This window comes from Aulonocara stuartgranti, assembly GCF_965226115.1.
Source record: "Aulonocara stuartgranti genome assembly, chromosome: 14".
NCBI classification, from domain to species: domain Eukaryota; kingdom Metazoa; phylum Chordata; class Actinopteri; order Cichliformes; family Cichlidae; genus Aulonocara; species Aulonocara stuartgranti.
The window spans coordinates 13,678,995-13,705,838 of NC_138950.1; the positions used below are offsets into that span (position 1 = coordinate 13,678,995).

Below are 26,844 nucleotides of genomic sequence, written 5' to 3' on the forward strand. Positions count from 1 at the left end.
TACCACCATCACCCAAGACCTGAAGTGGGAGCCCACCATCACCTCCGTCATCAAGAAAGCCCAGCAGAGGATGTACTTCCTGAGGCAGCTGAAGAAATTCAACCTGCCAACACGGACGATGATGCAATTCTACACTGCAATCATCGAGTCCATCCTCACCTCCTCCATCACCGTGTGGTACGCTGGAGCCACTATCAGGGACAAACAGAGACTGCAGCGTGTTGTGCGCTCTGCTGAGAAGGTGATTGGCTGCAGACTCCCATCTCTGCAGGACCTGTACACCTCCAGGACTCTGCGGCGTGCAGCCCGGATCTCAGCTGACCCTTCTCACCCTGGACACAGTCTGTTTGACCTGCTCCCCTCAGGCAGGAGGCTCCGGTCCATTCGCACCAGAACCTCTCGCCACAAGAACAGTTTCTTCCCCTCTGCTGTTGGACACATGAACAATAACCACATGACTGTCCCCGCCACTAACACATGACCCTACGCTGTGTCACTGCATCATTTCATGTCTGGCACTGATCACCACCTGCACTCATGTATATATCTTTCTATGTAGCACTCATAATTCTTACTCTCATGTATATATGTTTGGCACTGATCACCACCTGCACTCATGTATATATCTTTCTATGTAGCACTCATAATTCTTATTCTCATGTATATATCTCATGTATATCTCATGCACATATCTTTCTTTCTACATAGCACTTTAATTCTTATTGTCTGCACTGAAGCACCGCAGCAATTTCCTAATGTTGTAAACCTCAACATCTGGCAATAAACCCATTCTGATTCTGATTCTGATTCTATTGTCACTAAAGATTATGGGGGGTGTCTTGTTTTGTCCACAATGTCTTTCTTGTCCTTACACATCACTCAACATAAGCAGAATTGCGTTACAAAATGAGAAGACACATTGTCCAGATTCAGAAGCACATCTCTGTATAGTGACAGTTCTTATGATTTAAACAGGCAAATGTTCAGTATTCAATCTACAGGTGAACAACAGTCAAATGTTTCTCCCGTTATGTCGATATCAGTTAGCCAAGAACACACTTAACACAGCATTTTTTTTTAACAGCTCATTGTGTTCTGCGTCCTGATCAGCTGCAGACCACTGTCCATCTCCTCTGTGCCGTCTCTCCTGTACAGTACAGAATCGCTACATCGATCGCTGATTCATTGATTCATTAATGATTCATTGACGTTGAATTCTCTCGCAGCTGCTCTATTCCGTGTTCTGGAACTGAAAACAGGGTTTGATCTTTGGTTTCATTCTATAATACTGGACTTATTTTTCTACAAAGTTTTGAACTTTAGAGTTTTAAACAAGAGAGAAAAGTGTGAAAATGTTCATGCCTGTCTGAGAAAAGTGTATTAAGTGTGTAGTGAGGGACTTTACGGTCTTAAAACATCTAATTGTAAAAAATAAAGTTGGCTACTTTGCGGATTTCACCTATCGCTGGTTATTTTTAGAACATAACACCCGCGATAAACGAGGGACCACTGTATACAAACGCTGAGAAATATAAAATTTGAATCCTTTTTCTCTTTTGTTCTGAGGGGCGGGGGAAAATATCGACACATCGACGAACATCATCTACAGATATATTCGGTAAATGCCCAAGACATCTTGAGAAATGTAAATCGCCGCTTGATTCATCCATTTGGTTGATTTGTTTTGGAAAAACCGACCGTAAACAAGGAGCGAATATCACACCTGAAACGAAGCGCTCTACAGGAGTTTCCCCACTGGAAGTAGCTTATGCCAAGGTGCACATAATCTATTCACATTCCCTACTATGAGTACAAATTTGAAATAGAAATTCATAAATTCCTCAACAAATACTGAGTAGTTGCTACAGGATGGCAATTTAACTGAAAAATGATGTAGGCTTTACTTTCATATTGAGATTTTGCAGACATGTGACCACGTGACTAAATGAGTATTCTGCAGCTGGTTGCAACTGATGGGACAGAGACAGAGTGCACTGAAACATGTCCACTAGAGGGGAAAACATAACAACATTAGTGAAATCTATTTGCACTGAGATACAAACGTTTCTGTGTGAGCTGTGCTAAGAAGCTATCTTAGCAGGCTATGCTAGCAGTTAGAAACTAATGCTAGCAAATATCTATCGAACAATTGTGTAACAGCAGCAGTTCTGAAACCGAGGCTGAAATCTCCTTATAAATGTGTCGTTGTTCCAGTTTTTCATTTGTTAAAAAACCTTTCTATAACTAAGCTGTTAATACTTAGTTAAAGCATGCTAGTGTTGTATGTTTTAATGTTTAAACATTGTTTTGCTAATGAGTAAACTGGAAATGCAACAGGATAATGGATTTTAATCTCGATCCTATTTTGATCAGTTGATCAGTAAAAAGATTTTTCTCCATATTTAGCTCATCCGGTCGAGGCTCCATCCACCCACAGTTAATAAGAATTGCTACTGCTCCTGTAGCATTGGTCAGAATCTAATCAAACTTGCACATAGTGATCACTTAATAGGTATTCACCAAAATATTGCTCAAGGTCAAGGTAACATTTAGTTGCAGTAACTTGTGAATTATAATGGATTTTGAGCCTAGTACATCACTGACGTGTGTTCTGGTCCTTATTCAGCCTCTAATTTTAGAAGCAGCGTGTGAATGATGGCTCAGAAATGAAGGCATGTACTCCAACATGATTTGGAGAATCAGCTATAAGTGGTGTGCTCTTAAAATGTTAAAATAATTTCCCTGCTAGAACTACTAAAACCGAAGTTTGGATATACAATTAAAGACTTAGCTTTTCAATTTGACACCTTTTGAAAACTGTTCGGGGTCATTACCCCATTGTTGTTGTTGCAGTACTTTCCAGTAGAAGAAAAAGGCCTGATCACATTAGCTACTAGCCATTTTAAGATGTAACAGGTTTTCTTTGCAGAGCTCATGTTTCCACAGAAACTCTAAGAAAGAGGTTTCTATAGTAGAACACTTGAAGTTGTGGCCCTCGGGCCTCCGGCCTCTGGGCCTGCGGCTCGGTTCACTCTGGCACAGCTGGCTGCTGGCAGAGCTGGCGGGCACGCCACTGCAGCCCCCTCTGGCTTCTGCTCCATGGCTACTGGGTGACCCCTCATCTGGGGCTCTTTCCAGGAGGGTGGCATGGATGCCCCTCCGGTGGTCCTCCTTGGGCTCTCACGCTCTGGGGCCTCTGGATGTCTGGAGGCTGGATCTCCTCCATGCCTGCACTGTTAAAAAAACGGTAATATTCCAGCAGCTGGGGCGCCAAAATACTACCGTAAAATAACAGAAAATAACTTTCCCATGAAAATATGGTTATTTTCAGTAATGAAAATAGAGTTTGTTGCGCTAATTTTACATGGGATTCTGCCTTTTCTGCCATATTGCACCATCAGCCCTTCTGGCCATCACCAGTAGGTGAAGAGTCTTGACCACGGACACAATACCGAGAGTGTCCGAGCCGGGGCTCGAACTGCCAACTCTTGAGCCACAATCGCCCTAAATAGCAATGATAATAATACTTATGTGATGTAACACAAGCTTATAGGAATCATGTTATATACTTTTCCATAGCATTACATTTGAATTCAACAGTTCGATCTTTCAAATAACGGACAAATATTTGTGAAATCATGATACATTTCTGAATGTATTTTAACAATCTAAATATGCATATGTACAAAAAATATATTTACAAAATGTTATGTTATGTTGATGTTATGTTATTTTACCTTTGACATGTAAAATCACAGTCTACTTATGTAAATTTAATGATATTCTAGAAAGACAGTACAAAACTGTAAAATATACAGTAAGATACTTTGACATTACGGTACTATTTTTTGGAACAGTGTGCTTCATGCCCTGGGGGACAGGGCTATAGCTCCCTACATCCTCTAGCAGACCATTACATGGGGAAACCTTTTGAATACAAGCGCTCTGATCCACACAGGTGTGCACACGGGTGTTCACTGTTCATAGACATAAACTACACCTTTATTGGCTGCTATTTCCAAGCACATTATGTGCTGTCGGTCCTGCTTGCTACACAACAACATTCAATATTTAGTATTTACTGCTATTTACACTTAGCTAGATTAACGTGATGGTGTTGTGTTTAGTATGTTTCTCTGTTTTTTGGTTTTTTTGCTTGTTTTCTCTTCTTTTTCTCTCAACAGGTGATCCAGGAGATTTTTTTTTCTCTTTCCCTTTTTAAGTGCCCTTTCTCACTGTCCCTCTTCCCTTCTGTTTTTCTTTTCCTTCATCTTTCAATCTCCCTTTCCTATCCCTCAGTCATGTCTGTCCCGTCTGTAACAACTGAAAATAAAATAAAATAAACAATAACAACAAAGGTTGATCAAATGGACCAATACGGCAAGGCCGTGATGATCCATTTGGCAAAGTAAATCCATTGGGTATCCTTGTTGGTCTTCAGACAACAATTCTGACGGCTAAAGAACCAAATGGGACAGGCAAAAAAAAAAAGGAAAAAAAAGAAGAAGTTGTGGCCTTGATTCACACAAAAGAGATGAATATGTAAAGTGTAGCAGAAATGACTGCTGGCTTCACTGAACCATGAGATCTATCCATAATTCATTAAAATTATCTAAAAATTTAGAGTTCTGTCTTCAGGACTATTCCTATTTGATGCAAATTTGCTGTTTAAGTAATTATTTTTATATTATACTATGCATTTTTTGCACCTGTGGTCCAGAAGTTATGGTTTTTGTGTAGCTGCTGTTGCTCTCTTCCAGAGTACCTTGTAGTAAGGAACGTGCACAGCTGCGAAATGCCAACAGCAGTCATAATTCTGCCTTTTTTCCGTCTCTTTTCACCGTAGTGCTGCCAGTAACCGGCTGCCTTGCCTGCCTGTTGAAAAACCAGAATAATGAGACGGTAGGAGTGGACTGAAATCCATTCCCTTATTCTTCCAAAGCAGCTTTTTTTGCTTAAAAAAGAAAGAAAGAAAAACAAGGGGGGGGGGGAGTAGTAGTTGTGCCTATTTAGAAATCATGAATGTGAATGTCTGGCTGTCTCGGCAAGGAGAAAGTCACATGGTGTGCCAGGATTAGAATAAAGTAGGACAAATAAAAAAATAAAACTTGCTTAAAAGGCTTTAGAGCCAGATGTTCCTCTTACTCCTGATGAGGGATTATGAAGGAATCAAAGTTCTGCTTGCATCTTGCTTCTTGGCTTCTCCTGCTTTCTGTTTTCCTTTCAGCATAAAGAATGTGCAGGTATTATCTCTGATGAATACAGTTTATAGAATATTTGTTTTTTGGTGCATGAAATCAGTCAGGCTAAATTTTAATATGCAGTTGTGCAAATATGAACCACTGGCATGATTTATATGAATCCTGTCAGGGATTACTAATATTGCAAAAATGTCTTCACTCAGTGCCGATTTGTAATTGAAACAGCATTGCATTTTTGGAAAATGGAAGGATTCATGACCAAGTCTTTGTCATAATGGCTGTTTGCCCTGGAGTGCCTTCTCATCACCCATCAACACCATCAGACAATGGGTGGATTAAAGCAATCTCTCTTCGCTGTAGGCAAAGTCTCCATTAGCTATGACAGGGCAGTATCACAGCAATGGGATTAGACCACCTCCCTAACGGCTTTTCTGCTCTCCGGAATAAAAGAACAATCGAAGTCAAGCAGCGGGTCGTCTGCAACTCTCCGAAATGTGCGCTTGCTGCTGACCTTTTACCCTTCTGTCCACCCTCCTACCTGTCAGCCATGAAAACACAGAGCTAGTTGTGCGTTCACACATCTGTCAAGGCCAATGCTGTCTACTGTGTCTCCTTCCCACACTCGCTGTCACCTCATGTTTTGCACAAAACCTCTGCAGATTCCCCCCCCCCCACTCTCCTGTCTGTCACACTCACGCGTCATGTGTTGCTTTTTTTCAGCCGCTGCGTATAAAGAATCCATGGACTGCTAGTCATCCATATACAATATGCAATACAAAGGCATTTTCATATGATTAATCGCTATTGTTCATGTTTCCAAAAAAACATTAACAGATGGCCTTTCTGCAGTGTTTAGCTCTCATCTGCTCAAGTCTATAATATCACTTAAAAATCAAGTGATGAATATTTTCGGGGAGATTAAGTCTCTTAATCTGTATATCCCTGAAATATTAAAGTAGTTGAAATGAACGGGCGCTCCTGGAATACTCAGCACATAAAAGAATATACCACCAAAAGTCATTTAGGTCTGCTTTTGTATTGTCTAAGCTGACAGAAAGTGCCTTGGGGAATATGAGGATTTGTCTGAGCAGAGGCAGGGTCAACTCTTAACTGCCCTGCAGTAACCACACTGCTTGTCTGAGCCCAGTGTGAATGGATAGAGGAGAGAGTGTGGGGCCTGGTTTGGAAGATTGCTTGCTAGACCCAGTCGCATTATGTCTGAGAAGTTATATTAGGGACAGCAGCCCCTCAGGAGATGCGGTTCATCTGTGTTTCTGAAGAAGTTTGTCGATTTCGTGGTGGGACCGTCATTGCATACAAACATCCATGGGAAACTGTTTGGCATGGCAGCCTTTAAAGTCAGAGCAAGGAAGGATCACATTAACTTGAACTTCAAAGAACATTTCGGAGCTTGTGTTGTAGTGTTTGGGGGTAATGGTGGCAGAAATTCTGCTCTCTGGCGTTCGTTTCGACCCTCAAATGTCCCACTTTCTGTGAGACTGTGCCTGGGGACTCTAGGACTTAAATGCTAAAGGTGTGTACGTGCATGGGCTTTCTGTGCGAACTCATGTCTGTGTGTGTGTGTGTGTGTGCATATGTACAGTTCAGGGATTAGCTCCTTGCCCATAACTTTTTCACTTCAGTCACTGTGGCAGTGAAACAAAGGCCTCAGTGCTCCTATCTCACCAGGCCTTGCAGACTGAAGTCTAAAAATAATGCAGCACTTTCAATTAGCCCTTCAGCTCTGCAAAGCATTTCAAATATGCAGCCAAGTGAGCAGCTTCAGGGTTATTTGATGAACAGACTGTTGTAAGAAATATCGTTTTTGGTTGTACTCCATCCATTTTAATATCTTAGAAAACCCAGACATATTCTGTGAGTAGTTTTCAATTCACGCTGATTGCTTTTAGTCAGTGGTGGGATTGGTAATTTGTTTATTGAACACAAATGAGCTCACTCGTACGCCTCAGAATTTGTTCAGTTTACTGCATTTTTAAGCAGTAGACTCAGACCAAAGGTTGTCATGATGCCAGTATTTCAAAGTCATTGCTGATACCAAAGAAAATACTTGATACCATTGTCAATACCACATAGGAGTGGGAAAAAAGAATACCATCTTTGATCTGATTGTTCTTAGCAATACCAGAGGTACCAAGGTGAGGTGCTCCAACCTGAAGTTGTGCCTTTTTTCAGCTTCATGGACATGAATAATAACTTTTTATGTAATTGAACACAAATTTATAAGTAATGCATTTCAATAGGAAACATGTTTTGTGTCAGAAGCAGGTTTCCAGAAGCAGCCGAGAGATGATTGCATGGCAGCAAGGGAAAAAAAAGTTTTAAACGAAGTGAAAACGTATTGTATTTTTCTAAATCTAACCAAATCGTTTAACAGCTAAACTTAACCGAACTGCACATTTGTTTAAAAAAAAGTATGACTTGAACTTATGTAACAGGCATGAAAGCCAACAGAGCTTACTCCTCCACCAAACATCCAACCACTAAATGTGGACTCTTTTTTTTGCCTTTTAATGAGTACATATGAAACTATACTGATGTTCAGGGGACACAAAATAATTGGGAAATTCATGTTGAGGAACACGAAAACAAAATTCAAACAGCACAATTAAAAAACATAATGATCATGACTAGATCGCGACCTGCCACAGACCATGCCCTGCAGCAGGATATTGTGCCCAGGCCACACTGGCAGAGTGCTGCAGACCTTTCTGGATCAAGAGCAAAGCTAGTCCCTATATGCTTCCTATCCAAGATGCTGGGTTGGTGCACTAATAAGAGGCAGACACAACCAATGATCCACAGCCGTAAGCTGCACTCATCCAGGAATGAAGAGCGACAACAGAGCCAACTTGTAGGGCAGGGATAGCTCAGTAGGTAGAGTGGTTGCCCCATGATCGGAAGGTCGGGGGTTCGATTCCCCTTAACAGCTACCCTGAGGTACCCCTGAGCAAGGTACCGTCCCTACACACTGCTCCCCGGGCGCCCAATGGCTGCCCACTGCTTCACTGAGTGAATGGGTTAAATGCAGAGAGCAATTTCCCCACGGGGCTCAATAAAAGTACAATAATGTACACACTTTCTTCTTCTTGTACATACCTCATATTAAACACCATGTATATATTGTATCTACACATATGATAGTTTTGGTCTATATATAATATTGTGTTTCTTTCTTTGTGTTTGGTTTTGCTGAAGTTCCCAAATGTTGTGTTGGGAATTTTGTGGAGGGTATTTTTCTTTGTAGCAGATCTTTGGTCCGTGGATACATAAAGAGCTTCTGTACCGCATTGATTGACTGTGAATAATAATTAGTATATCACTGATGGTAAATGAGAAATTTGATGATTTCAAAGGGGTCAGAAGTCTTAATTTCCAAAAGACTTCTCACTTCAAATCTCGTAGCATGAAACAAAAAGAAATTGGGGGAAAAAAATGATTTCAGTCGGTAAAGAGGGTAAACTTCCTCTTTGTTTTCAATGCAATTTAGTTACAATACAGCCTGAGTTAAAGAGAGATGGGCAGAGAAGGTAAATGAATTGACTGTCTGGCACTTGACTAAGTATTGAATATTTATTGCTGATTACCCCAAGACAATCGTGCCTGTTGAACAAGAGTGAGAAATGATTTTCCATCTTTAAACAGCTGCGATAAAGTGATTTCAAATGAGATTTTATTCAAGCCCAGTGGATCTGAATATTGATGCTGTATTAAAAGGCCAGGGCTACCATGTCAACACGGACCTGTCAGGCATGCTGGTGGATAATTAATGTTGCATAGATTTAGTCAGGTACTCAGAGTAATTGGCTGAGAATAAACTAAGTGCAAGTCGATTTAAGGTGGCTTACAGAAATGTCACAATTCTCAGTGACTAAAGACGCCACTAGCTTCCATATACCACTTTCTGCAGCTCAACAGTTTACAGTGAAAACCAGTTTTATTGGAAATTTAAAGTTCTGCCAATCTTAATTTTCACACAAGTGAAAAAAGCTGCAAGTCATTTCAGATTAAAGAAATTAATATTTTAATATAATTTCTTTTTTAAAAACACACATAATGATATTTCATTAATAAGCTGTTGAATAGCAAGGTATGCTTATTTTAGGTCCAGACTGAAACATATTTATTCTGCAAGTTAATAAACCAGAAGCAATCTATAAAAACACAGAGAAAAGCAACTTTTAGCTCTGCAAGTTTGTTTTGGCAGATCTTTACACTAGCTGCCCTTCATGACACAACCCCAAAGGGATTTGTGTCTTTTCTTCTTGAATTCTTGAATGACTTTTTGCTTGTTAAGTGAATGTGTGAACTACTACTACTATGGAGCCACTCATGCAAAAAATAACAGGAGTAGAAAAAGATTGCAAAAGTGTTATGCTATAATTCTGAACAAATGAAAAAAAAAAACAACACCTTGAAAAGTATTAATTTAACAATCCAAGAGGCAAAATATTTTCAACCGAGATAAGAGGGTTTTAGTATTCTAATAGTGGGATTGCAAATACTTACAAATGACCAAAGGTTTTTGAAATAACCTCTAAAAAAGCAAGAGATTAGCTCTGATATGCAAGTGATGGCCACTGGGATATTATGTTCTCTTGACTTGCAGCAGGCAAACTAGTGTTTCCTCTACCATTGCATCAGAGTTAAGGATGTATGACCCCCCTGACAACCACCAGTGGTTTACTCGTGGATGTCAACCACCTAATGAATGGAGACTTTAAACCTAATGAATATAACCAATGATGCTACCAGTGCTCGACACTCAACTTTAACTGTATGTTGACCAGTGATGGTTGACCAGTAACGCCGTTACTTTTTTTCAGTAACGAGTAATCTAACTAATTACTATTCCTATCGTTACAGTTAGTAACAAGAAAATGCTGTCCGTTACTGTTTTTCAACCGCATCTTATATCAGTTGCACGGAAGTAGCTGTAAGTAATCTGGGCGCTACAGCTTTAAGCTGCTGCGCGCGCTCCCGCGGACGGTAATCACGATCACTGTCTAGCACAACACCTGGAGCTAAGGGGGCAAAACAGTCGCATGAGTGCTGCTGTTTGACTGAGGAAGAATAAAGTAGTCGGCCAGTCACATGACCACTTAAAGACAAAGCAACAAGGTGATATATACCAGTTTTTAAATTGTGTTTTGAGATGTGAGAGATTTGTGACGTTTAGCGTGTTTGGAGTGTGTAGTTAATGTGTTGTCTTGTGTCGTTAGTGTGTAGTGTTGTAGATAGTTTTGTGTTGTGTGTCAGAACAATGAGGCAACTGCTGTCTCCAGGTAGAAACAGGAGGAGTGATACACTTTGCTGCTGTCAGACCTGCAGGCTGTGATGTTCTCCTTTACAGTGGACAGAAATTATTTTTTGGAGTGGCACAAATAATTTGTGTGGCATCTTATTGAATGCAGAACAGCTGATTGTTCTGTAAATAGTTTGAAATGGTTATTTTAAAAAAGGGTAAAAAGTTAATGGATGCAAATAACTTTGTTTGCAAAACATGCATATGATTTTGAAAATTGACAATTTATATTTGTATTTAAAGTTATGAAATATGATTCATTAAACATGTTTGTGGTTGTTACAGTAAAAATATAACCTTTTCTACTCGGATTTTATGTTTTTTGTCTGATTTTAGATCAGTTGTGTTAGTACAGTGTGTCAAAATGAAAACTGTAAATTCAGACACGTGAGGTTGTGCTGAAAAGAATGATACCAAACAGGGCAAAGTAAATAGTTTTTAAAGGTAAAATGTGGAGGGAAAATCAAAAGTAGTGAAAAATGGCCAAGTATACCCTGGACCCCAGAGGGTTAAACGTTTTTTTTTTTTTAAAGTAACGCAATAGTTATTTTTCAAGTAATTAATTACTTTTAGAATATTGTAACTCAGTTACTAACTCAGTTATTTTTTGAAGACGTAACTAGTAACTATAATTACCTTTTCAAAGTAACTTGCCCAACACTGTTGACACTTATTTTGAAAAAGCTATAAGCAAGTTTTTATCAATTGTGACTCAAAGGCAGAGGTGAGTAATTAATTTTCCCAAGGGGCCTAATTGTAACATCGACTAGCAGTTTATAAATAGAACCAAATAATATTGAGCAGCATTGAATTCAGCTTATTAGTGCAGCCCTCCACAGCAGTGCCAGTTTCTCATGTGGCCCCTTGAGAAAATGATTTGGGAAAATTGGCCACCCCTACTCTAAGGTAAATTTGGGCTTTCATTGCTGGAGTGTTGGCTAAACTTGCCAAAATCAATAACCCTAACCCTAAGTGCAGGGCAGAGCCAGAAATAGCCCGATATTCAGAAGAAGGCTCTTATCATTGATGAGTCAGCCACAGCAGACATTCAGAGAACTTCAGTTCTTAGCACTTGATTGGAGCAAGTGAACTCACATTTCTTTTTTTTACACTTGTTTTGCCTTGTAAAGACTTAAAAAAAAACCCTTTCCAAATGTCTCGCTTGGCCAGCAGAGAGGTGTTAAATGATTTGTGTTTGGTCTGTTACAAAGGCAGTCATTGAGTGAAGATTGGCAGAAAAGCCCAAGATCTTTTATCTTTGCATCTCAGAAAGATCGATGAAATATTCATTACCGTGTAAAAGCAGACCGATTGATTATACTGGAATAATACACTTTGGTTCAGAAAGGATCCTGTAGGAGTGTGTCTATTGAAAATGCGAGCCTGTCAATTCAGTTCAATTCTACAGCAGGTCTCTTGAGAGTGTTCAGTTCGCAGCTCTCACTGAGGCTTTCATCTGTCAATCACAGCACAAGATTAGAAGATATCAGAGGTCGCCGTGTCAAAGTTCTGTCGTCATCCACAGGGTGGCGGGAGCTCAAACTTTAGAAATGACACGAGCGGAAAGGCTTTGCTCGGTCGGTGCTGATTTCTCTTGACTCAGAGATGTGCTGAAGATTTGTAAGATAGCTCTTGAATCAGAGACACAATCCTCTCGTTGATTCAGAGGCACTATTTCTTCTTTCTCTCCCCTGCACACGGGCTAAATTATGAATGTGCTGTTATTTGTTTACTCCATGTTGGAATGAGAGATGTGCATTATTCATCTGTTCTGACAGGAGAGACATCAGAGTAGGATGCAGGCTTTAAAACCAAGCACAGACTAACAAGGACAATGCTGGGGATGTAAGCAGTCAGGCACATGCAGACACAATAATTGACTTTCTCTATAAAAAAAAAAACGTGTTCAGAAAACTCTCAGCAGAAAGATGGTTCACCTGGGAGAAAGCAGCCTTAATTACTTCCAAGACAAATTGGTGCTTCATTTGTTGATACTGGTTATATGGCTGTGTGCCTGTTTGCTGATCTGTGAGTCTGATTTCCAGTCTTTGTTTTAAATACATTACTCATACAGGGCCTTCTGAAGCTAATTAGATTTCTTTGTGTTTTCTTTTTAGTCCTGAGAGATGATTTCCGGCAGGCCCCGAGTGACGTGGTGGTAGCTGCCGGTGAGCCTGCTGTGTTGGAGTGTGTACCTCCACGAGGTCACCCCGAGCCCACCGTGTCCTGGAAACGCAACAACGTCCGAGTCAGCACCAAAGATGAGCGCGTCACTGTAAGTTCAACAATCATTAGAAAAAACGTTCATTTTTTGCGAAAAATACAGCGATTTGTAAACCCGATAAACTCCACTGCATTAATCTTTACATCTCTGGATCATCTCAAAAATCAAGACCTCAGAGGTCAAAGTAGTCATAGCTGGTAACCTAAACCTAACCATATATTTGGGAGAAAGCCAAAATTTACTTTCTTTTGTAAATATTTTTTGATCTGTGTAAGTAAGAATGATGATTTTCTTTGTTCTCTGATTGCAAAGACTTTGGGGAGTGACTAAAGAAAACAAAATTTTAAGCTTGTGTGCCTAGGGTTAGAGTTCTGCCCATCACCAATGATGACTCAGACCTCAAACGGTTAACCAGTTTTAAGTTGGATGCAGTCTCACCTCTGGTAAAAATCTCACTCCAGAATGTTTTCAGTTGTCCTGCTAAACAAACAACCAAAAACATCATACCAACCTCCCTGGCAGAAGAGGTAGAGGAAGATGGATGTCTGTTTTTTGGATTTTGTCATCAGACAGTGATCACGAGGGGCTGCGCGGACATCTCAAAATTATGATGATTGAACATGTGCCCCAGGCGGTGGATTTCAGGTGGCCTTCAAAGCTAATAGATCCAATCTTTCCTGCATGTCCTGAGCCTGTCTCGGGGTCTCCTCCCTTTAGGACACGCTTCAACCACCTCATCTAATCAGATGCCTAAACCACTTTAACTGGCTCCTTTTGGAGGAGTAGCGGCTCTACCCTGAGCCTCTCCCAAATGACAGAGCTCCTGAATATTGAGGTGGAGGGATTGGTATACCCACGAGAAAGAAAGACGTACCCGTGGGCTGTCCTGTGGGCCACCAGCTGAAGGAGGAGTCATAGGAGTTTGGTGCTTTGTGGATCAGGTGGCAGCCAGAGGCACAGTGATCGGATCCTTGTTACTTTCTTACTGATTCGTTTATTATAGACCTGCTGTAGTTTCCAATTCCTAACATCCATGATCAATAATTCTGGATATAAATCCAATGAAAACCAACATCGAACTGTGCTTAATAATGGCCATAGCCTTTATACATGAAGTGTGATAAATATTATTGGTCTGTGCTGTGAGGCTCAATTGTTGCCAAAAACTATTAAAAATACAATAGAGACCTACATTTGAAATGAACACGAGCCCTGAAGTTTATTTTGAGTTAATCCCACATACTCTCTAGTGATGTGAGTACTTTGCAGTGCTCCAAATGCGTATGAATCCATCTCTGAAAATAGTTCACAAAGGTACAGTTTCACTTCTGACTGAGTCACACTTAATTAAAATCTGTCTTTCATTATTTTACTTAAAAAATTAAAAAAGCAATAAACATCTGTGATTTATTACAGAGTCACTACAGACTGCAAAGGTAGACTTTGAGTACCTGGGGTAGGAATAAGTTGAAATTTTAAGGTTAAAGAGGTGTTCAAAAAGGAAAATGACCAAACAAAATTAATTTAAACTTTAACGTGTACAACTGTGAGCAAAGACCTGTGTGGATAGATTCTGGTTTGTCTTTCTTTCCTCAGGACTGATAAATATTCCCTCAAATGGTCTAGAAAAACTCTGTTGTACAGGTGGGAGAGATATCAATTCAGACTGACAACAGTTTCTGTTGACTATCATTTAATGCGGACACCTTCGTACGCTGCAGAGCGTAAAGTGTCTCTGATTCTGCTGTCGCTTTTCTTCTGTCCTCTCATGTGTAAAAACAACAGCTGGACACAATCTCTGGTTGTTGAAAAATAGATTTGGAACTGTGAGAAGTCACAGGCGGATGAAAGATATTGTTTACGTCAGTAGCTCAAGCAGGAGCTTTAAACTGAACTTAATTTCAAGTAAATCTGTGCTGAGAACCTCAAGCATAAGAATGTAGGTAGAAAATAAACATCACAGCAACGTATACACGTACACCTACAGTGACTCATACAGTGTTTTGAATATGAGCGATTAATGATCTTTGCATCAGTGCAAACATAACTAAACGTGCCATTGTGTTTTTCAGATGCGTGGTGGCAAACTGATGATCTCTCACACCAGGAAGAGCGATGCAGGCATGTACGTCTGCGTGGGCAGTAACATGGTTGGAGAGAGGGACAGTGATCCTGCAGAGCTGGTGGTGTATGGTGAGGTTCAAACAGTTACGTAGTCAGTCCTTCGAAGAGCATAAAGTGGTCATGTTTAAAGGCATCTGTTGTCTAGCAGAGCGCCCCGTGTTGGTGCGAAGGCCTGTTAACCAGGTGGTCATGGAGGAAGAGACTGTTGACTTTCTATGTGAGGTCCACGGGGATCCTGCTCCTACTGTGCGATGGCGGCGAGAAGAAGGAGAGCTTCCCCGCGGGAGGTGAGCTGATGGGCATGACCGCAGACAAATAGAGAGACAGACTGTTGATGCACACACAGCCTGAGAGCACTCTTGTGTTAACACACGTGCCCCAGAAAACGTAAATATGTGCAGGAGCTGTTTATTAACTCATGTCTTTCTGTTACATATCACACCCGCATCACATCGCACTTCTGAGGCAGCAGCGCGCCTTCTCCCTCAGACTGATTCCACCTCGCAGCCATAATGAACACATCGAGAAATCATTCCTACCGTTCTCTATAAAACCGTATAACACCGTTCATTTTGTGACAGGTGATCACACCAGTCAGGCATAAGATCCCAAACAGATTTTTGTATTATGTCTTCATGCAGCTGTTTTCGCAGATTTATAGTGTTCATATTATTTATGAACACCTCTCTCTTACAAGTCATTCCTACTTTTACTCTCTTTAGCAATTTTGTTTTTAATCACTCTTTTTTTAATCTATCTATCTATCTATCTATCTATCTATCTATCTATCTATCTATCTATCTATCTATCTATCTATCTATCTATCTATCTATCTATCTATCTATCTATCTATCTATCTATCTATCTATCTATCTATCTATCTATCTATCTATCTATCTAGACTAAATACATGACTATTTGGACAATTGCAATTTTTGTAACTATATCTGCACACCACCACAGTGGCTTTTAAATCAAACTATCAAGCTGTGATTGAACTGCAGGTTTTCAGCTTTGATTCAACAGGATTGACAAAAGTACTGAATTAAGTGTTTAGGAATTAAAACTTCTCCAGTTTTCAGAGGCTGGATCATTTACTGACAAGCATTTCCATGGCCACATGAGGCCGGCTCTGTTGTTATACCATCAAAAATTAAGCAGTTAAAAGTCCTGGAATTGATTCCAAGTAATGATATTGCATTTGGTATCTTTTCACTGGAACTATCAACATGAGAGCCAAAGAGATGTGTATCCAAGTGAAGGAAGGCAAAGTTTAAAAAAACAAAATAAATCAGAATAAGAGAGACAGCAAAAACTTTAGCAGTGGCCAGATCAACATTCTGCTACATTCTTTAAAAAAAACTGGCCATCTTAGAAATACTAAATGGACTGAAAGACCACAGATGGAACTGAAAAATTACTTCCCTGAAAATCCAACTAAATCAAAAGGTAGACTGTCCATGTCAAGTTTGCAATGAGATGCCTTTGTGAATGGAAATACAGAGAACAATAAACCACTGGTTACACTCAACAGGAAGAGCAGCAAGGCCAGATTAGACTCTGAAAAAATTCTTTGGACAGATGAAGCCGAGATGTATCAGAATGACCGGACGAGAAAAGTATGAAGAAGCATACTTTGGCGGTCTGATCCAGCGTACCACATCATCTGTCAAACATGGTGGAGGCAGTGTTAAGGCATAGGCCCGTATACCTGCCAGTGGAAACATCACTAATGTTTACTGATGATGTGAGCGCTGCTAGAAGTAGCAGGATGAATTCTTACGTGTACAGAGATATACTTTCTGCTCAGATTCAGCCAAATGCTGCAAAACTGGTTGGGCCGCACTTCACAGTACAAATGAATACTAGTCTAAAGCATACTGCAAAAACAGCCCAAGAGGTTCTCAAGCCAAAGAAATGGGATAATGTTCAATGGCTAAGTCAGCCATTTGATCCCAATCCAACACAGCGTGCTTTTCAGTTACTGAAGACAGAAACAAAGGCAGAAAGACCCACAAACAAGCAGCGAGTGTAGGCGGCTGCAGGAAAGGCCTGGCAGAGCATCTTAAGGGAGGAAACACAGCGTTTGGCGGTGACCATGAAATCTAGACTTTAGTTTGTCACATTAATTCTGAGCCTCTGAAAAAAGTGGATTTTGTGTAAAAACCAGTTTTAATTCTTGATCAGTTTGTGTTAAACGCCTTGAATTAGTGATGAAAGTCTGTACTTTAGTCACATCTTGTTTCAAAACTTCATAAAAAATGAAAAGACTGCAAGAATTTAATGGAGAGAAGTTTCATGCTTTCTTATGGTAATGGCGCTATAATAATCATTTTTAGCCAAAACTGATAAATAATTCTATTATTTTGAAACTTAACAGCTTAATGACTTAAACAGCAGAGATATGAACTTCACATAAAGAATTTTCACATTTTATGTAGATATAATTTTACTTACTTATTTTCAATTTAGTGAGTTAATGCAGTCCTGCTCCACAATGGCTGCTGCTGTTAGAGTCTTTTACAGATTACAGCTTAATTTGAAGCTTGTGATAGCAGCCACTAAAGGGATGTGTTACTGGAAATGGGGGAAAGCTAACTGGCTTTGACTATTTTCCAACAGTTTCACAAAACTGTGTCAAACATATGGCCCTTGATTTATTAATTATTATATTCTTATATTGAACATGACCTGCACACACTGGGGATTGTAGCAAAATGTGATAGTCGGTAATATTTCATAAATGAATAAATATTCATATTAAGTATGACAGGTCTGTGATTTTTCTGTGAATTGGGAAGTCTTACTTTAAACTTGGTGATCCCTGCATAAGCCTGGTGTAAGAGTCTTTATAGAGACATTTTAAAATGCTACTCATATACGTCTCATTAAACGTGGCCATATACTGTATTATCCATTAATGGGAGACCAAATGCTTAAATGTATGTCCTGAACAATTTTGGCAAAACCTGCACAAAAAGCAAAGTCACGGTGACTGCGGTGTAAGAGTTTATTTGTCCACTTGGCAACAGGATGATGAAGATTGTTGTTTCATGTTTGCAAAGAGCCTTTCTGTCTTTCATCTTTTTCCATTTCATGTCTTCCTTTGGTTGCTCACTGATCCATGAAATAAATGGAATTTAAGCAGATTTTACTCTTTGTGTTTCAGTAATTGTACGCCTTGCGTAGACAAAGAGAGTTACACTGTACATAATATAAATAATTCTGCTCTGTCTTTATATTTAATCTACTGCCCGTACAAAACCAAGTGAAAAATCCTTCGATGTGTTGAGGTAATCTCATTTCTTTCTAATTGATTTTCATCAGTTTCAGTCATTTTCCTGGAGCCTGTGACAATATCTAAAGCAGATAAGACACATTGTTCCACCGGTTTCAAGATAATGCCACCTGATAGCAAAGAAATCCTTCTAAGGACAAGAAATTCCATTACCCCAAACCACTGGCAGAATTTTTCACTTTGTGGAGATTATTATGGTTACTTATTTATTTATTTTGCTATGCATCCGCCAGATCTTTCATTAACTCGCTTTTTATTCACAGGTTTGAAATCCGCAACGGCAACAACCTCCGTTTGTTCCGCGTGAAAGAGCAGGATGAAGGGACGTATACCTGCACATCAGAGAACAGTGTGGGCAAGACGGAGGCTTCAGCCATGCTGCAGGTGCACGGTGAGAAGCACATCATGCATATTGTATACAAACTCACACACACACATATACACACTCACACACTTAGACATGCATAAAAAAGCTCTCAATTCAGGGCCATTTTCACGTATAAGGTAGAGTCACATGGCAGCTGCATCATGCAAAGCCTGTTCCCACTTGATGTCCAACGCTCACTGTGTTATATCAGTCCCTGTCCAGCGGTGCTGCCAGGAGCTTATGCTAAACCGTATGGATTACGCCATTTGACAGATGTTTGGTAGATGTGTGGGTTAACTCACTGCCAGAGAGCAGTCTCAATATTAATAAGACATGACTCCCCCACCTCCTCTCTTCCTGTCTCTTTATCTCCCTCCTCCCTCCTCGTCCTTTTCACTCACTCGGTGTCTTGGTTTAAATAGTCTCAGACGACTTCATCCGCTAATGCCTTTTTCAGTGTAAATGAAATCCGAACCAAGCGGTTTTCTGTTCACACTTTTCTGTTTTGTTTCTTTGTGCTTTTACATGCTATACTTTCCGTTTAGTTGCTCAGCGTTTCATCCATCTCATTAATTCTCCATCTCTCTCCGTTTCAAACTCTATCATCATTCCGGTCGGCCGGCTCTGTGAGTTCACTTTCCATCTAATTCTTCTCCACAGAAGGGCATTTATGTTGCTCATTTGTCTAGAAAAAAATATTTTCTGTATGACGTTCTTAATGGTTTTTAAAAGCAACTATAAATGCCTAATGGTGTAAATGAGTTCCTCCATTAGGTACTGACATGTTGACAACATGCCTGTTGCTGCAGTCAGGCATTAAGTAAGCCCCAGACACAGTGACTTAATGTACAGCAGATTAAGGACTCCTATCAAACACACATCTGCTGTGTTGAGAAGAGTGTAGCACCATAGTTTCTAAATCCTTCTCTCTTTTGCAGCTGGAGGAGTTCAAAATGCAGCTGAAAGGCTTTTAATTACAACTAAACTGAGGCTGAAATAACAACGTATTTGACCTCATCCATTATTACAGAGCACTTAAACTAATATTCTATCATTAGACTTAGTACTAGCAATATGTTTGGTGGAGATGCATCAAGCTTTTGACCATCAAGATCACAATTACCTTGATATTTATTGTGCTTTTGTCAAGCGCCTAATTTGGGTCAAGTTTCAAAAACAGTGTTGCCTACATTTCCCACAATACTCCTCAAACTCCAACTTTTTTATGAATTTGTTTTTTTGTGTAAGCTTCTAATTTTGGCCTTTAGTCAAGATAAGACTGATGGCATCAATATGACATCATTAGGCTTATTTTCTCAATAAATCAGGTCCAGATCAAACTCACCTTCTTATTTCTGCTTTATAAAACCCCAGTAAAGGACACACAGTACTTGCAAAAGGTACCCTTCATGTCTTTATATTTAGCTTTGAAAGAGCCAGATTTTCCTGTAATATTTTGAAAGTGGTCTTGTGCATCAGTTCTCCAGGCTTTCTGAAGGTCATTCAAGGGTTTTCTTTGGACACTGGTTGATTTTTCAATCATTTTCAGCCCAGTCCTTGGAACTGACCAAGAAAGAAGCACCTTAACACTGACCTATGAATCATTTAAGTGCAGAAAAAGACATCAAACTCAAGGAAACCAACAACATGTCTGCACAGAGATTTTGAAGAACCGATTTTAAATAGTATCTTTAGGCACTTTGCTGCTTGCAACCTGCTGCAAAAACACATTACGTCTTGTCATGTCTTTATGTGAATTTAGGAAAAATGGCAAAGATAGCAAAGACTGACAGGCATAAAATAGAATTTTTGCACCAACAAGCTGGCTGGCAACACAGTGCTGGAGATTTAAAAATAGATTTAAACCAGTTGAACTATCATGTTTCAGCTAGACAACAGTAACACACAGTTAAATCTCTAATTGGGACATAAAGCCAAGAGCTCATATTCCCAATATCCTTTCTCCCAGACGGACTACTTTGCACCAGCTGCTAGACTTCTAACTAAAACAGGACTTACAGAATTAAACTGATATACATTGCAAATCTTATTCAAAATCTACATAAAATCTTTAAAATGGTTTAGAGTCACTTTAAGACTCCATGATAAAAAACAGCCACAAGTAGCGCCAAAGTGAATATGAAATAAATGAGAGCAATCTTGTGCTATATGTGACTAACACATCAGATCTGCTGAAAGACATTATAACATCTGAAGAAAGAGAAAAAAAACTTCACAGAAAGATCATCACAACACTATAATGATAAAAGATGTTCTGCGGCTGGGAAAATGCTCTCGGTGAGAATATTAAGACACGACACAGATGACTCAGTTGTCTTGTGTATTGAGCCAAATATGCATTTGTGCGCTCTAATACAAGTGTGTGTGTGTGTGTGTTTGTGTGTGCAGCTACATATGCACCATATGCACTATGCAGAGATTTGTAGAGAGGATGCATCCAGGCTAGAGAAGCTTCCCATTTGGTGGGAAGTGAGAGCCAATTATTCAGGCGGGGGCAGAATGCAGTGGTCAGTGTAAATCTACAGAGGATGTGATGATGTGGATAACATGGTGATCTGACCCAAGCTGGAAATTGGCAGCTCTTCTCAGACCTTTCCCAAAATAACTCAGTAAATGTCATCAGAATGACGCTGGCTTTTGCTGCCATGATTTTCTTTCATCCCCCCCCCGCCCCCCATTTTTCTCTTTAAGAGGACATGGAGGTGATTTTTCTCATTAAGGACGAGAGGGTGATAATGATGAGTATGTAGCAACAGATCAAAAAACTCAGAAGGTCAAAGAAAAGACTCTTAAATCTCACTCGTTAACAGCTAACGAGCGCTTTATCGATCCAGCTCGGGGTTAACAGCGGTTTTGGAAAATAACTAAACCGAGAGACGTTCAGTATTTCAATATCATTACGTTTTATAGATCCACTTTATTATATTACTTTATTTTACTTCACTACATTTACTTGGCAACTGTTTGCTTCCTTCCTGCTTCATTAAGCAACTTAGGTCTTCAGAGAGTTCCTCTTTGGCAGTTTCTCATCCTGGCTTCCAAATCGAATATATATTTAAAACTGGTTCAAGCAGCTACAACTGCTTAGAAGCAGTTTGTTTGCTGCTGTGAAAATAATGTGCCGAATACAGCGAATCAGCAAGTATGCGCCCTTATGGATGGCACAAAGAGTAAGAAACTACCATTTTGCTGTGTTTGCATTCCTAAGGAAAAGGGGGAAGTAAAGAAATATTGTTGCTATAGTGTTGGCGTCTTTAAAATGGTTTGCCATATTGGATTCAGAATGGTTCCTTCCCATTCAAATTAAATGAACACTTTCCCACTGATAAATTATAGAGGAGAAAATTGGGTTGGCTTTTCAGCAGAAAGGGAGCGTTCATAAAGCAGGCCATTTCATGCACAAGTATGACTTTTAATGGGTGGTCACACTCCTCCTTCTCTTCCAGTACCACCTCAGATTGCTACAAAGCCCCGAGACCAGATTGCCACCCAGGGGAGGAGCATCACCTTCCAATGCGGCACCACGGGAAACCCTCCACCTGCCATCTTCTGGCAGAAAGAGGGCAGCCAGGTAAGAGGCTGGAGCAAAGCAAAAGGCGCTCTCTAATGCTAAATACTGCAGCAGCAGAGACATCCAGGACACCAAATGAGTGAATATAAATACATTTGCTCCCCTAACAAGCCCGGGCTTGCTCTTCATGAGCACTTGGCGCATTCTTTGTAAACTTTACTTCAAGTATTCTTTATCACATCAATAGTCAAGAGTTTCACACCTTCTTTGTTTAAAAGGCGAGAACGACTCACCACAATGTGAGCAGGTTTTTTTGTCTGATTTAATCTTACGTTTTCTGACACCTCTTTTTTAGAGTTGCCCACATTGATCAAGACACATTTTTCCAGGCGAAATAAGCGAGAGGCGAGCGAGATAATGCAGCACATTTGCATTTGGCTCAGAGATATGCGCAGAGACAAAGTGTTGGAAGACATTGCGTTGGCGAGAAATCTTTCTCCTGTTTGCGTGCCACTCTGGTTTTGGGGGAGTCGACAGGAGAGGGAAGAGAAAGTAGAAGAGACTGAAAGAGGGCTTCCAGGAAGCACACCAGGTGTGGAAATTGCTTCTTCAGGCCAGGATTGCAGACGAATGCTGCCCTCCTTCCACATTATTCCTGACCACAAATGCCATGTTGCTTAATGGCAGCTGGGTTCACTGACTCAGGAGTGGAGGAGAAGCTTCAGGTGTTTTCGGAAAGGTTCCACAGAGCAAACAGGAAGTTGAGCTACTGATTTTGTGAATAAGCTTCAGTCGGCAGGATAGGTTGATGCCTTGCTTGGCTGTTTGTAGGGCTTTTTGCTGTATATGTGGGATTATCTGTAGCCTTATAACCTCGGTCCCTCCACTGGAGTCTAAGCCTCTTAGAGGAAATGAAATGGATGGCTGAATGGATTGATGCATCCCTCCCCCTTGTTCCCATCCATCTCACTTACAGGAAAACAAGATGGGATAGCTATAAAATGTCAGTTTCACAGGCATCATCCCCCCCAAAAAAACAACACAACAACCAGAGTCTTTCAGGGTTTTTTCTTTTTTCAAATGTGAGATTATCATTAGAAGTTAATAGTTTGAGCCCCGGATTCGGGTGAAAACATGTAAAATAATGTGTCAAAACTAATTTGACAACAGTTTTACTTTAATGATTTATTAATTCTTTACACAATTCATCAACTAAAAGTAAGGATCCACAGCTCATCTCTGGGAGGATGTAATTAATGGAAGATGTACTAATTAGCAGTAAAAGTACAAGCAGAGCTGAGTCTGATGGGAATGTCATTAGCTTTGCAGGTTTTTATTCATTAGGCACGGCGACAAATTTCATTTTGATCTTATGGTGGTGTTGCATGAGAAGTTACAGGATCACCAAATAATAATAACTAATCTGGAGCTGCACATGAATATCTGTAATATTTTTCAGGGACTTGAGTCCATGAGTTATTCGTTTAAGGTGGGATCATAAATTCATTTTGAATTCAATTTGATTCCGTTAATTCACAACAACAGTGGCTTCGAGGCACTTTATATTGTAAAAAAAAAAAGGACTTATAATAATACAGAGAAAACACCAACAATCCGATGACCCCCCCTATGAGCAAACACTTGGTGACCATGGGAAGGTGAAGCTCTTGAATCTTACCTGACTTAAATGTGGCCAGTGCTCCACTTCAAGGTCACCTCCATCAGCACCTCTGGGACACTTTCAAATGTGCTGCTATTTTTAGAGTTCTCCAAAATCTAAAACGTGGAGCGATATAAGTCCTGATGTGTCCAAGCCTGAATGTGGTGCACAGGGTGAGGAGTGGGATCTCAGTGTGTGTGTGGTTTTTTTTTTAACTTTTTTGGCAATGTTAGTGAGGTTGTCCTGGAGTGTATGAGAAGAACATTGGCAAAAGAAAAATCTGAACTGCAGTACATGCTTTTGTGCATGACTCAAAGAGAAAGAATGAAGCTTCCACAGACTGATCTAAAAATAAAACATATGCTTTTGATGAGTGGATTTCTGGGAATTTGTGATTGCGGCTGAACATAGCCTTTTAAATATGACGCTTTGGCTTTGTTTTTCAGTTTTATTTGGGTCCACATTAAAGTTTTCCTTAGACACAACCAGCCATTTCAAACAGCCAATTTGAGCTGCAGGAAATTGCGACTAAAATTGTTCTAGTCCTATTTCCTTTTCTATAAACTTACTCAAATAGCTGAGGTAAATGATTTGACAATAAAAACATTGATTTACTTTTTGCTGCATGCATTTTTCTGTTTAGATGTTGTTGTTCCCCGGCCAGCCGCCTTCCCAGTCTGGTCGTTACTCTGTTTCCATGAATGGAGAGCTGACCATCACAGATGTCCACCCTGAGGACTCGGGCTTTTATATCTGCCAGGCCATCAGTGTAGCAGGAAGTGTTCTGACCAAGGCACTGCTGGAGGTGGAGGGAGGTAAGACCTCAATAGGTACAGTTACTTTTAAACCTGAGGGGTTGATTCTTTGTTCTGCACCATCAGCTAATGAGGGGAAAACATATTAATTACTTAGTAGGTGCACAACAATGAGGCTCATGCAGACAGAGACGGTGCGCAGTTAGAGACCCCATGCTGGATGAGCAATGAATTGAAGGCTTAATGTTTTCCCACAGGCAGCTTGTAAGCTCCAGATTTAAGCTTTCTTTTACTCCTTATACAGCCTATTGTTTTCTGCTTACTAAGCATCTTAAGTATTTTTACCCTTTGCTCTCCAGCTGCTGGCGACTTTATAAAGCCGTCCTTCCTGCAGACCTTTTATATGCCTTCCTAATGTTATCTGTCCATCTTGACTTTTCTGCACTGTGATCTAATTGGAACAAGGATATCACCCCTAACATAATACTCTGCCTCTTCTTCACTCAAACTGGCAGGTCCTTCAGGTCGTATCCCGCCAATCATTCGCCAAGGCCCAGCCAATCAGACCGTATCTCGGGGTGCAACGGCACAGCTCTATTGCCGTGTAAATGGAGGTACATCAGTCGAGATTTCATGGGAGAAGGACGGAGAGAGACTTCAGGGAAATACACCTCGACTGACCTTGATGGAAAATGGCACGTTGCAAATTGCAGACGTAAAGGTGTGTATGTGTTTGGGTGTGTGCGGATGAGGCATTTGTTGGAAAGGGCACGTAACAAGCGACTTCTGAAAGGCAGTTGCTCTTAAATGGAAGGAGCGGAAGGAAAGACGGAGTGTGCACGGAAAGATGGAAATTATATATAAAAAAAAAACTGGAGAATAAAATACCTGTGTGATCTCTGACCGTCTGTCACCTTCCCCGCAGCCCTCATAGTAACCCATTTCTTCCTCATTTCCATCAGCAATTCCATTTCTGTTTGTAAAATTAAAGTGAGTCTGAGTTAAAAAGACCAATCTCTCTAAGGCGGTGCGTATCTCTCCAGTGTAATTATGTGCTCATGCGGTGTGTAATTGTAATGTTAATGAAGGTGCTTGTTTGTAAATGCTAATGTGTTCTGCTTTGATGGAAGAGCAGTCAGAAACCCCTTTGTGCTATAACCCCACCTGGAGGTCAGCGAGCCTGTGCAGGACAGAGCAAAGGCAGCATCATTTACATTAATTGACTGGCGATAGATGATTCATCATCTAACCGGCTTTTAATTAAATCTCCTGGCTGGAATGTGCTTATTCACGTCCTCCTTCATCCTTTTTCTCAGCAGTGGTGCTCAGCTAACTTGGAGCATTAAGGTTTGGTCCGGTGCACCGCTGAGGCAGGGGAAATCTGCCATGCCAATGTGCTCAATGGAACAGAAGAGATGCATTAGTGTGGCATCAAGGGGTTGACAAAGGGGGGAAAAATGGGGACACGGAGATGATGAGTGAGGGACTAAATATATTTACCCTGCTGCTGCCCAACCCACCATCAATATTTTAGCTGTAGTTGGAGTCATCTGAAGAAGTTCACCTGCCCACAAGCTGTGCGGTCTGTCAGCCAGAGGTCAACACTGCGGTGGATGATCTCATACGGTCTGAGGATAGTTCCAGCAGACTGGCTCTCAGCCAGGACACGGCCAGAGCGAACAGCAAGCGTATCAGTGAAGCATGCAGGCACATACTGTACACTTCATAACATAAAAAGAAGGTCGGGTGGGGCGTAGTGTCGCTCGGTGACAGTTGCTTAATGTGGATGGAGTGTGCGTGGCTTGTATTTAATTGCACAAACATGGCTGCTTAATTGGGTCCAGTTTCACCTGGAGCTTAAAGGTATAAGTGCCAATTTTTACATTTTTTAAATATTTTTTAAAACGTGTTTTTGCTTTTTTGTAGCAAACCTTTAAATATGCCTTTTGAATAATTTATTGAAGCGTAGGAGCTTAAAGCTGAACAACAGTTGCAAGCAGGTCTAGCATTTTAAATTTGTCAGCGGCATTATCGTATTTTTATCTTAACAATAATTCAAATGTCTGCGCGTGCTGTGAGAAAGGCTGGCTCTTGTGACGGAGCTGAAATTTATTAAAATTATCACCTTATTCTGCAGCTGCACTCAACTCTGAAGATAATCTTTTTTTGGGTGTCTTTCACTGTGTTAACTGTGCTGGTTGCGTCTCACTGCTCTCATCAGCATCTCGCACTCATTGTCAGTGAAAATGCACCAAATGGCAGACACCTCCAAATAAGCGTTGATGTGCTACGTAACCGATGGTTGTAGACATCACAGAGAAGCGTGTTGTATGCGTTTATAATGTCATCGCTAATATAAC

The 26,844-nt window shown here is 40.4% G+C and overlaps 1 protein-coding gene across 5 annotated transcripts in view; it reads left to right on the top strand.

Annotated features, from left to right (window-relative positions):
• LOC309688327 (roundabout homolog 2) overlaps positions 1 to 26,844 on the top strand; it is a 77,810-nt gene that overhangs the window by 25,804 nt on the left and 25,162 nt on the right. For 2 of the 5 annotated variants that reach the window (XM_082503967.1, XM_082503969.1), the window contains exons 3-9: positions 12,642 to 12,799; positions 14,821 to 14,941; positions 15,018 to 15,159; positions 18,434 to 18,561; positions 22,005 to 22,129; positions 24,373 to 24,544; positions 25,000 to 25,205. In XM_082503967.1, coding sequence (XP_082360093.1) covers positions 12,642 to 12,799; positions 14,821 to 14,941; positions 15,018 to 15,159; positions 18,434 to 18,561; positions 22,005 to 22,129; positions 24,373 to 24,544; positions 25,000 to 25,205 — 1,052 coding nt within the window. Of the gene's footprint in view, positions 1 to 10,244; positions 10,341 to 12,641; positions 12,800 to 14,820; positions 14,942 to 15,017; positions 15,160 to 18,433; positions 18,562 to 22,004; positions 22,130 to 24,372; positions 24,545 to 24,999; positions 25,206 to 26,844 lie in introns of those variants that run through there. The other 3 variants (XM_082503968.1, XM_082503970.1, XM_082503971.1) reach the window with 2 other exon arrangements.